The sequence below is a fragment of the Amblyomma mixtum genome, chromosome 4 (assembly GCF_055824585.1).
Source record: "Amblyomma mixtum isolate Tamu chromosome 4, ASM5582458v1, whole genome shotgun sequence".
Classification (NCBI taxonomy): Eukaryota; Metazoa; Arthropoda; class Arachnida; order Ixodida; family Ixodidae; genus Amblyomma; species Amblyomma mixtum.
The window spans coordinates 114,469,987-114,482,814 of record NC_143015.1 but is presented as its reverse complement, the minus strand read 5'-3'; the positions used below and the strand labels follow the sequence as shown (position 1 = coordinate 114,482,814).

Sequence of the window (12,828 nt, the reverse complement as noted above, 5' to 3'; positions counted from 1 at the left end):
TTTGAAGTGTAGGTGGCGCTGTATAACACGCCGCGCCCCACACGCAGAAAGGGAAATAGGCAGAGATTACGCGAAAGGCGTACCGAGCTTAGTCGGCCTCAGCTAGAATTTATGAGGATGATATCTCGGGCTTTTCTATATCGGTCAGAAAAAAACTGCTCACCGCGAGTACAATATAGTAAAGAAGTAGATAACAGCTTTAGCGGGACACTCATGATTTACTGAAAGAGGTCTCATTGCGTAGCCGACGTGACCACGTCGTCGAGCATAAGGTAGCTCCTCAGCGTCATCCAGCAGAGGTCGTTGAGGTCGTCAAGTTGCGCACGCCCGTCTTGACTGGGGTAGCACTCGACGCTGACGCGAACGACGCCCGCCAGTCGCATGAAAGCATTCATGTCCTCGAAGGTCCTGAGTGATGCCCTAACCGCTGTCGTCGCTTCCTCCACGGGCATGGACAAGACGTCGGCCAACTCCTCCAGCAACGCGCGATGCCGCCAGACCTGCTCCAGGGCTCCTGCAGTGACCCTGTAGAAAGGCAGACCGTCCGGGGCATAAGGAGCAACACAGTTCTCAAATCAGCATAATGATCAGTGCCTCGCCTAACCGTATCTGAAGGGGTATCAATTGATACCGTAAACCTTAACCTTTTTTCTCTTCCAGACGACGTGCCAAGCCGCGGAACATTGTGGTTCCTTGTTTATCTATTAGATTTGGCTAGGTTACGTTACGAGCACAACGCGGAAAGAGGAAGGGGATGCCTCTATCCTTGATCTGGCCTAAGATGGGTTTTGAGTTTAAAAAGGCTCGCCTTCTGGTTGACAAGGCGTCCTGTAAAATCAATCGTCAGCCAAGCGGCGCCCACTGCAGGTCAAAGGCCTCTGCTGTATCTTGCCAATTAACCCGGTGCTTTGCCTTTACTTAAAATCGTTAACATATCTACGACAGGATGTTAAGTGCTGTGAGTACAACATAAGATGAATGGTGCATTACTGTTGAGTCGTTGTTGTTGCTGCTGGCTTCATAAAATGGTACATATCCACAAGAGGGATTGGCCATAAACAGGCGGTGACTACCTTTACCGCAAATTGCATGCGGCATACATGGGATGATTCAAACATTTTGGCAACTTAGTTTCCGTGACAAAGGTGATTGAGGGTACCTCAGGGCTCTTACTGAAGATTACCTCTCTGTTTCCTCTTTTTCGTGTGTAGTACAATTGAGTACACTTTTGCTTTAGCAGCAAGCAGTGAATCGACGTCGGGAGGGGTAAGCGCCGCATCTCTTATCATCGGACCATGATACAAGCAAACGAAAGAGCTGCCTCGCAAGGAGCTCTCTCCCCATTTCGAGACCCCAGCGCTCATCCTATCTTATCAGCGCTGTTTAAAAACCAAGTATTTCTCCTCACAATAAAGGACACAAGCTTTGGCTTCGTGGTATAAATTACTTTCCTCACCCTGTATATGTCGTTCAAGAAATTTCATCTGTGCCGACACTTGCAAATAGCCAGGAGGAGTAGCAATTCTTGCAAAGCCTCTGCTACATCCTATCATTCTTCTGCGACCACTATTACCTCCAGCGTCCGCCATGTTCTCTGAGGGCCCTTAACGATGATGAGAGTTATAATTGCGCAAGCTATCGCCTGGACATTAGTGCGTCAAGCCCATAGCAAGCTAGACGGGTAGAAAAGCGAATAATGTACCTCTCGAGTGACAATTTTGAGGGAAGAAAAAGAACAGAGTCGAAAGTGGTTCCCCAACAGCGCTATTGCACCTTTATTTCGTTCGAGAGCTAGCGTCAAGTGGGCAGTCTTATCTGATAGCTTCACTCAGATATTTTGCCTTCCGCCTCCGTACAGTCGTTCTCTATGTCGAGACCTGCATTTGTTCTACTATCCTCCGTAACGTGAGAACTTAAGCTCACAATGAGAGGAAAAAAATCTACCCACTAGACTTCACTGCAACGTTATCTTCGAGACATTTATCGAGAAACTTTTCTCTGAAAAATTTTTAGAGCGAAAGTTCTACTCCTCCCGTACAAAGCTGAAGGTCATGTGGCTATGAAATTTGACCTTCAAACCAGGAGGAGCAGAGGCCTGGCTCTGACGTTATGCCGCGTGACTCGCCGCGCCCTGCCACAGCTGTGCGCGTTGAGCAGACGGCGCTCGCTCACCTCGCAACTACCGAATCACGTGACTCGCTGCTCGTCGTCGCAGCAGCGTATGGGTAGCCGACAGCACTCTCGCAAGTGTCAGAAACCGCTTGACGCACGGTTTGCTATATAAAAGCGTGTGGCGTGTGCTTACCTTCGCGGGCGTACCTTAACAGAGCTTTCGCTCGTCTTACTAGGTTCGATCGGGTTGAACCGCAGATAATTTCGAGCGTGACAGGCACACACAGCGACCATTTTAAAGCTTCTTTAATAAGTAAATTCATAATGGTTCGGTGCTACGTTCTGCTCAAAAAGCATCACATGAAGCCGTCAAAGAAAAAAAAACAATTACGAAAGTGATGATCAAGGCGAGCGTAATGTTTAGCGCATTATTTCTACGTACGACCGGCGAAAAGAATCTGCAGACTCCTTGCATCACTGATACTCACCTTTCGAGGTCAGGTGCCAGCCGGAAGTGAGATGCGCGTGCCACAAAGCTGCAGTTGCGCCGCACCGTGTCGAAGACATCAAAGACGTGCGGGTCTAAGGGCACGTAACATGACACGCGAACGAGGCTGTAGTTGCTAGCGATATCCGTCGACAATGACTGCAGGAAGGCGACCGACGGCGCCCAGCTTCCTCTCCAAAAGCGCACATTGCTCCTGCCCCAAAAGCAATCGTAAAACACTCTGATCTTTTCACTGCGTCGGACAACTGCGCACAGATCTTCCATGACTTTTCTGTCCATGCAGTTCGGCCCTATCCCCAGTTCTACGATGCTCATGTTTCTCGACAAAGCCTGAGTTATGGCCTTCCAGAATGCGTGTATGTCTTCATCAGGGCGAGCGTCGGGGTGAAATTCGAAACGCAGCTTCTTCAAAGTTGTCGTTGCTTCTATGTAGGAGGCGAAGGCAGAAGAAAACTCTTTGTTTGAACAGAGTGGTGACATCTCGAGGAACAGTAGTGTCACGTGACTCAGCGGCGTGAGTTCGAGCACCAGTCTCTCAAGTTGTGTCGCCCCTATGCCGTCGTCGTCACTGGAAGACGCGTAGATACCGACGAAGCTCTTACACCGCAAAGCAGTAAAGTCACCGCGAAAACAGTAGGGTTCGATGCACGGACTAAAGGTAACCTTGTCTTCTGCCCCACTTTCACGAAGCGCATTGTAAAGTTCGCGGAGGTGTGTTGTCGTTGCCATGTTTGTCCAGCCTATGCGTACGCTTCTCAGGCTCTGCTTCGTCGAAAGCATGCCAAAAAACACCCTCCACTGATGTGGACTCCAAATACCAGAAGGCAGAGTCAGTTCTTCTAAGGTATCGTTTTCCGAGAGAGCTTTAATCCAGCTCTCACAAAATCCGGTGCGGAGAAACCGGAAAGGCCGAGGAGAAAGGTAGAAGCTGCGCAAGGTATTATTTTGGGCGAAAAGCGCGGCTATGATTTCTACGGCCTCTTCGTAGTGAGTAACACTTTCCATTTTCAATTTCAGAATGCTTTTGTTCCCACAAAGACTTCTCAAAATCACCTTCCTTGGACCGGTATTAAGCTTACACTCCGCTGTGAAAGAAAGGGTTAACAGCGTGCTGGTATTGGTTAGATACTTCGAAAACGCAACGCAGCATTCAAGGGGAACGCGGTCCAAAATATCTAAATGCAGGGAAAGGTGCTTCAGTGAAGGATATGCACTGAGCGCAGTCAAGAACTCTGTTGGCTTCATGCCTTTCTCGCGTACACTGGGAATACCAAGAGTCTCCAAGGTCCTTGTCGTCCGCAGAAATGCAGTGAGCGCTTCTAAACAAAGTTCCCCTGTTTCGTTAGACGGACATTCAAATGTCTTGAGGTTCTTCAAGGTTGCCAGTATTGGAAAGAAGCTAGGATACACAAGGTTTTCGCCGGTGCAATCTTCGAGCTTGATACTCTCGATGTGGTCGTTGCCATGGAGGGCATCGCAGAGAAGGGCATGGCGGGTGCTGAGTGTTTTCACCCTGAGGTCAAGCGCTTTTACACAGCGGTGGCTCTTGATCAGGAAGTGCAGGAGCGTGAACGCCGTGTCTACTTGAATCTCCTGCTCGTAGTGCGGGCAGCCAGATCTTATGCTCTGAATGGTTAACCCAGCGCCTATTCCCGGATCTTCACGCACTTCCATCGCCACCTGGAAAAGTATTTCGTTCCACGCAGAAAGGTGGTGGATGATGTGGCAGGCTGTGTTCTCAGTCGCGGTGCAGTGCTGTGTATGGTAAATAGGTTCTTCTGAGAAGAAGCGGATGGTTCCCTCTAGGTTTGCCAAGAGGAAGCCGGTGGTGCCATCTAGGTTTGCCAAGGGCAGTCGGTACAGTAATAGAGGAACTGTTGGTACAGGCGATTGGCTGGCACTTCTGGCGCTTCCGCTGGCCTCCATTTCATCTGCAAGGAGGAAATATGACGACATAATACTGTGGTATGTTTCTCAATATCAACTATATAGCTGATGCTCTTAAGGAGACATTGCGTGAAAAAATTACATGGTATTTCTGACTTGCTGGCAGTCGGTCTTTATTGGCAACAGATAGCGCTTTCTGGCAAAATCGTCTGAGGTCTGTCAAGGAAGACAGGGCTGACATACAGTGGCAAGTTGGCGATCGCTTCTAAGGAGATAGCGTTAAGGCTGGTTCACATGCAAGCGACTGAGCGATTGAGCGGCGCGTCGCTGCGAAAATTTCCAGCATGTTGGAACCTCGCCGCTCATCGCAGAGACGACTCAAAACAGGGTTTTCCGTCGGGGCGGCAGGATTCGCTAGCATATTCGCTTGCATGTGAAACAGGCTTTACGGCGCACGACCAGCGGCAGTCCGAGGCTGGGAGAACAAAATTGCGTTCGGTGGCGACCGTGTGGGTGTGAGAACGAAATTCCTCATTCGCCTACAAAGTCGCAAGCTACCCTGAAATGAAATTTGTTAAAACTTCAGATTAACCCGCCGCGGTGGCTCAGTGGTTAGGGCGCTCGGCAACCGAGCTGGAGCACCCGGGTTCGAGCCCGACCGCGGCGGCCGCGTTTCAATGGAGGCGAAACGCAAAAGGCGCCCGTGTGGTGTGCGATATCAGTGCACGTTAAATATCCTCAGGTGGTCTAAATTATTCCGGACACCTCCACTGTGGCATCTCTTTCTTGCTTTTTTCTTTCACTCCCTCCTTTATCACTTCCCCTTACGGCGCGGTTCAGAAGGAAGGCGCATAACTGCCCTCTTGGGACAGTGGACACCTCAACCGTGCTAAGTGGCGGTAGTGACAGGTGTGCGCTGCATGCGTCGGCATTGACAACAGTGTGCCAGAAACGTCACGCTGAAGCCATTGCCCGTGTGCTGTGCGATATCAGTGCACGTTAAAGATCCTCAGGTGGTCGAAATTATTCCCGACACCTCCACTGTGGCATCTCTTTCTTGCTTTTTAAAGCGAAAGCTTTACTACTTGCACTTTCAGCCTTTGCCGTGGCGCGGCGGTGCCACCATTGACCTTTAGTTGACCTCTGTGCGACGTCATGTGTGAAATCACGCTGTAGAGAAAGGCGACCGACTCGCGCCGTCGCAAGCCGCGGAGGTGCCACTACCGGCGTCTAACGCCTGCGCTCTCCGCTAGGAGCGCAACAGGTGTTGTGACGTCACGCCGAAGAGAAGGGCGACCGACTCGCGCCGTCGCAAGCCGCGGCGGTGCCACCACCGGCGCCTAACTCCTGCGCTCTCCGCTAGGAGCGCGATTGTGGCGTTACGCTGAAGAGATTAGGCTCGACTCACGTCGCTAGAATGCCAACCACCAGCGGCTTAACATTGCTTCGCGATCTCGCGCCGTTCGTGTGCGACGGCGGTGCACATGAACGGCGGCCTGACTGGACTGGATTGTACTGGACTGGATTGGATTAGAATAGATTAGATTAGATTACATTAGGTTACAATGGATTGGATTGCACTGGATTGGATTGGATTGTATAACAGATGCATCTCCACAAGTCTAACCACAAGCACCACCACCAGCTACACTACCAGCTGAACCATGGCGTAGGTAGGGATATTGCTTTCGCAATTACCGGGCTTAACCAAGCTAAGCCACAGCGAATTTTTTTTCACTCCCTCCTTTATCACTTCCCCTTACGGCGCGGTTCAGAAGGAAGGCGCATAACCGCCCTCTTGGGACAGTGGACACCTCAACCGTGCTTTAAGCTAAGTGGCGGTAGTGACAGGTGTGCGCTGCATGCGTCGGCATTGACAACAGTGTGCCAGAAACGCCACGCTGAACCCATTGCCCGTGTGCTGTGTGATGTCAGTGCATGTAAAGATCCCCATATGGTCGAAATTATTCCAGAGACCTCCACTACGGCACCTCTTTCTCTCTTTCTTCTTTCTCTCCTACCTTCCTCCCTTCACTTACGGCGCGGTTCAGGTGTCCGCCGAGATATGCGAGACAGATACTGCGCCATTTCCTTTCCTCAAAAGCCAGTTTACCAATTGAAGCCATAGGCCGTTGGCGTTCGTTGTGTTCATTGGCGCTGGCGTTGACACCGTTTTACACCCCGATTTTTAAGGAAAGGAAGTGTGCATAATGGCTTTCTGGGTCAGTGGACGCCTGAATCGTGCTTATAGGTACGTGGGGTGATGAGAGACAGGTGTAGGCTGCAGGCATTGACAAGGTTGTGCCAGAAACGCGGAGCTGATGCCACAGGCCGTCGGCGTTCATTGGCGTTGGCTTTGTCAACGTTCTACACTCCGATCATTTAAGTTTTAAGGAAAGGATGCGAGCGCGCGCGGCGAGGCACGCCAGCTGTGCACCGTGTGACGTCACTGCTCCTCGCGCATGCGCAGCACGGCTCTCCAGGAGCCACGCAAAACTACACAACCGCGGCCAGTGTAGCTTACGCTGCAGAAACCAATTTTCTGCGAACACACACACGCTGGTGGCTTTTCTCGAAAAGTAACTAGCAATCAGTGACGTCATAAAGCGGCCGTATGACGCGCACAGCAAGCCGAGCACCGCCACTTCAGACAATCTTATACATGTCGTTCGCTTGTACTCACTACTGGGCGACATCGACGTGGTGCCAATTTTCCCGACATTCGTACCAAAATTGAAACGCAAAAGCGTTCGTCGTACAGCGTTTTGGGTGGTGTCATATGATTTCTCGTTGCATATAGCTTACGTGTGCTGGTCAAGTAAAGCTACTTGTGAACGCGATTCTAACTGACGACATATACATCTTCAGTTGTATGGCTTTTCAGATTTTCGTAATAAAACTTATGCAACCATTCGTAACCCGATTCGAACTGACGACATATGCATCTTCAACTGTATGTATGTCTTTTCAAAAAGACTTTCGTAATAAAACTTATGCAACCATTCGTCGTACAGCACCTCCCCCCCCCCCCCGAACGCGATTCGAACTGACGACATATGCATCTTCAACTGTATGCCTTTTCATATTTTCGTAATAAAACTTATGCAACCATTCGTCGTACAGCACCCTCCCCCTACGAACGTGATTCGAACACTGACGACATATGCATCTTCAACTCTATGTATGCCTTTTCAGACTTTCGTAATAAAAATTGGAGGCTTATCAAGGTTAAGCCCAGTGGATGCGAAGCATGTCCTTAGCGTTTGGAGGCATCTTCACTGCATACACGCCCGGCGTAAAGACGCTGGCGCGGTTGCGGGCACAGAGACTGACGCGACGGCGGGCGCGCGCCGCCTCATCCCTGGTGTGACGTCACATATCACGTGATGCAGCGATGGTGGCGCCGCCGCCGCGTCGCGCGCGACGGCGCGAACCGAAGCGTGGAGGCCTCCGCCGGGCGACGTCCGACGGCGCGATATGAGGCCCCATCTGCAGCCGGTGTTACGTCATCACGTGACGTCACATCATGTGATCTCACTTCAAGGTCAATGGTGGCCACCGCCGGGAGGCGACCGATGGCGCGATATGAGGCCCCATCTGCAGCTGGTGTGACGTCATCACGTGACGTCATGTCACGTGACCTACTTGAAGGTCACTTGAAGGTCAATGGTGGCCACCGCCGGGCGTCGCGCGAAGGCCCGAAACCTACGTTAATATGCTTCGCATAAAACTTATGCAACCATTCGTCGTACAGCACCCCCCCCCCCCCCCCCCCCGAACGCTATTCGAACTGACGACATATGCATCTTCAACTGTATGCCTTTTCATACTTTCGTAATAATATGCAACCATTCGTCGTACAGCACCCACCCCCTCCGAACGCGATTCGAACTGACGACATATCCATCTGCTGGCGCTGTATACGTTGGAATAAAAAAAGTAGATATCTGGATTTAACGAACGATTTGTGCTAAATATAGCGGAGATGGCTAATGACGCAATATTCGTTCGATATTGCTAACGCTCGATACACATACTCTGCCTCAGCGTTTTGCTCTTTTTTGCTTCCACCGAAACGCTGCCCCAGCGCCCGGGGTTCCATCGGCATCGTCGTGCTCAGGAGCGGAACGGCCCACGTCAGCGGGTGAAAGAAGAAATTGATTATGCGAGAAGAGGGGAGAAAACAACAGAGAATGTTTACTACATTCGAATAGGAGCGAAAGCACGGATTTGTGCTACGTAGAAGACGACGGTGAGCAGGCAGTGCCGCGGGATGGAGCAGATGGAAGTTGATGAAGACGACGCTCTACAATGCACTGCGCGACAGTGTGGTGCAGTCTAACACGAGGCGTCTTGGCTGCGGCGATAGGCTAGTGATCTCGCTGAGCGGTCCTTAAACGAGACCTGTTCGCGCAGCCGAGGGTTCGACTCCCAGTCATGGATATTGATTCAATTTATTTTTCTCTTTTTGATGGTTTGCCCTATAACTCAGCTGAAGCTGAAAACTAGGCACCCGGCGATCGAAGCAAGAGGTCCCGTATCGTGGTGCGCTGAGTTTGGCCCCGCCACACAGACCCAAACCGCAAGTCGCCTGTGGACAACGTGTCTCTATATGCCTCGTGCTAGGAGGTCGCGGCTGATGTTGCAAAATGAGTTCTTTTCAAAGTCGTTTTCTCCGCTCGGTCGGCGATGTCTTACGACAATGCTGTTGGAAAGAAATCTCCAGTGCAGAAATTACTGTACGCTGCGTATTGCCAATGCGTGCGGCCCACCTCAACAACCAATACACTCGTCTCACAAAGACAGGGTCGGGTCGCCGCTTTTAGCCCGACTTCACATTCAGCACACTCAATTCACAGAGGAGAGATGCCGCCTTCCCGTACACTGGAGACGCGCCCTCCACGTGCGGCCTCTCCCCACCAATATGTACAAAGAGGATCATAATGGCAGGCGCCTGGCGCGGGCGGAAGCCTTGGACCGCCATTTTCGGAGCAAACCAGGAGTCTTCTACGTGGACGCGTACGGCCCGGGCTCCAGGGGATGGTACACGGCCGCGGTCGTCCGCGAGGGTAAAACAGTAGATGCCCTTACTTTCAAGGCCCAGTCAGCAATTCACGCAGAAGAGGTTGCCATCGCTTTGGCAGCTTCTGACACCTCCTCCAAATACATAATCACCGACTCACGAGGGGCTTGTCGAAACGTCACGCAAGGGTGGGTTACTCCCCTAGCTTAAAGCATTTACCAAAATTGTAGCCGAGACTCGGATCCCGCGCACCGATCTATCGTTTGGGCTCCAGGTCACCAAGGCGTCCACGGAAATGAGGCAGCCGACGCCGCCGCCCGCGCGCTCTCTCTCCGGGCATTTCCCACGGGACCCGACGCCGACCAGGACTTGGATTTCAATCCGATTTACACTTTTAAAGAAATGTGCGATTATTACAAATCCACGCACCAAACTCTTCCCACCCCATTCAAAGGGCTGGGGAAGGTCAACGAGCGGGTACTCCTGCGCCTGCTCACCAACACGATGTTGTGCCCGGCAATTCTACAGCATTTCGATCCTAAATTCGACGGGCGGTGCTCACACTGTGGGGAGGTGTCTGACACCTACCACATGGTGTGGGCCTGCCAGCAAAACCCATCCCTACCCCCTATCCCGAACCTCACCCGAGAGGACTGGCAGGCGACCCTGTCCGGTTGCTGCACCCTCGAGGCCCAAAGGCCCTTAACGCAGCGCGCCCGGGCTGCGGCAAACGCCAATGGTGTGCCTGACTAGGCATCCCACCTAGTGGTTGTAAGGGCGTTACCCTTCAGGTCACGGCCCCCAACACCTCTGCCTATAATTAAATGTTTTCACCACCACCACCACCACCTCTAAATCGGTAAATTAGTTTTTTGAGGAAAGTAAAAGGCGCAGTATCTGTCTCACATGTCCCGGCGGACAACTGAGCCGCGTCGTAAGGAAAGGGAGGAAGGTGGGAGTGAAAGAAGGAAAAGAGAAATAGGTGCCGTAGTGGAGGTTTCTGGAATAACTCTCGTCTCTCTCCTAAAGCAAATGCAATGGAAGCGGCCATCGCCGGCGCCACTGAGCAGAACGATCCAATAATCACTAAAAGCAAGCATTACAATGCCGCAATCGACTGGGGAAGAAGCCCACTCGAGAATATGGAATTGTCTTTCGTGCGTAGCACTTCTAGCCGCAATCACGGATTTCGCCGATGGCAGGCACCTCTTTCTCTCTTTCGTCTTTCACTCCCACCTTCCTCCCTTCCCTTACGGCGCGGTTCAGGTGTCCGCCGAGATATGTGAGTAAGATACTGGGCCATTTCCTTTCTTCAAAAACTAAGAAACTAATGTACCAATTTACCAGTCCGAAGCCTGTGCCATGCGGTCTGAAACCTCTCTCGGTTTTGAAAAAAAGGAAAGGCGCTCAGCTAGTTAACTTTCTCCGTTAATTAACTTCCTCAAGCCCGCGAGAACGCCGACAAAAAGCTTGGTATCTCTCTTATAGTCTGAGTTCGTGGCGCGCTTGAGGCGTCCACCGACAAGTGAAGAAGCTATACGCCTCCTTTTCTCGAAACCGAGAGGTCTGCTGAGCCGGAGTTTCCGGAATCGAACCCGACCGCGTTTCGACGGAGGCGAAAAGCAAAAGGCGCCCGTGTGCTGTGCGATGTCAGTTCACTTTAGAGATTCCCAAGTGGTCGAATTAACTCCGGAGACCTCCATTACGTCACATCCTTCTTCCTTTCTTCTTTAACTCCCACCTTCCTCCCTTTCCTTACGGCGCGGTTCGGGTGTCCACTGAGATATGTGAGACAGTTACTGCGTCACTTCTTTTCCTGAAAAACAATTTTAATTTTACCCGCTAATGAATAAATGAATGAATGAATGAGCTGTTTATTTAGAAAGGGAGGCTCAAGGGCGTCTGTTGCGGAATTGGGCTTTTATAAAGTTTGTGGGGATTTGAAGTCCGAAAGCAACTCAGGCTATGAGGGACGCCGTAGTGAAGGGCTCCGGAAATTTCGACCACCTGGGGTTCTTTAACGTGCGCTGACATCGCGCAGTACACGGGCCTGGAAGGGAAAGTAGGGATCTAGTGATACATGAGGGGGCGGCATGGCTGGTCGAGCCAGGGTCTACACTGCTTTGTAGAGGCCATTTAGCATATTTGCCAATATCTTCCCATCAGATTAGACTGGGGAGTATGACATTTGCTTCGTGCTAGCCGACTGCTTGCTCTCTCTCTCTCCGTGAGCTTGCAGTTTGGGTACAGTTTGGGTCGGTTATCAAAGTATAACAGGCGTAAACAGTGCTGGCGCACCTAACTACGCATTTGAACAACACACTGCTTTGTAGAGGCCACTTAGCATATCTGCCATTATCTTCTCATCAGATTAGACTGGGGAGTATCCGGAGCCCTTCACTACGGCGTCCCTCATAGCCTGAGTCGCTTTGGGACGTGAAACCCCATAAACCAACCAGACTGGGGAGTATGACATTTGTTTCGTGCAAGCAGACTACTCTCTCCCTCTCTCTCTCCGTGAGCTTGCAGTTTGGGTCGGTTAGCAAAGGATAACAGGGGTAAACAGTGCTAGCACACCTAACTACGCATTTGATTAACTACGCAAATCGGCTGTAAGCGGCCGGGTTCGAACACGGGAACTCCGACTGCAGTTCGTGTGACTACATCGGCCAATTTCTGCCTACTATCTGAGCGACGCGCCGGCACTGTACCCTCCTTTGCCAAAGGTAACCGAGCAAGAGATTTTTTCTTCTAAATCATATAACGGAGCCTCTACGGCACCCCTAAAGGCCGAAAGGTGTCAAAATGTGAGGACAAGGGCTCACCTCACTTTACACGGATTGAGAGCTTGAGGGCTGCCAAAAGTGCTTCGCTACGCGGCTAAGGAACAAACCGCCGTTGCCCGGCTACTTTAGGCGAAGACTGTACATATTACACCCACCTGCATCATCCATCGTAGCCGCTTTCTCAGCGCAATGGCTGTAGGAAGAAGCAGTAGTCGTCCAGTCTTGAAGCAGATGTCCTGGTCGCCTTGAACAGTGGGCCCAGGAACGGAGTTCCCGTTCTCCCGCCTGTAGGTGCACTGACAGAGCGGGAACCTTCCTACGTGCAGCGTACCGGGGCGAAGAACCAACCGATGCTAGTCCTCAGACGCGTCAGCTTCTGAATGGCTGTTGCCAGTTCGTGCATTCTATGCACGTGCAAGTTTCGCACGTGCATCTACGTTTTGCCTTTTTTCTCTTTTTTGCTTTCATTGGGCGTGCGTCAGCGTTGTCGAGCCTCCTTTGAGCCAAGATAA

At 51.5% G+C, this 12,828-nt stretch overlaps 1 protein-coding gene across 1 annotated transcript; it reads right to left on the bottom strand.

Annotated features, from left to right (window-relative positions):
- Window positions 1–233: 233 nt before the first annotated feature.
- Window positions 234–12,618, bottom strand: LOC149347962 (uncharacterized). Its single transcript, XM_089541659.1, has 3 exons — window positions 12,472–12,618; window positions 2,601–4,551; window positions 234–525 (listed from the first exon to the last, which is right to left on the bottom strand). The coding sequence occupies exons 1-3, from the start codon at window positions 12,482–12,484 to the stop codon at window positions 234–236; spliced, it is 2,256 nt and encodes a 751-aa protein (XP_089397785.1). The 5' UTR covers window positions 12,485–12,618.
- Between the last annotated feature and the right edge of the window lie 210 nt (window positions 12,619–12,828).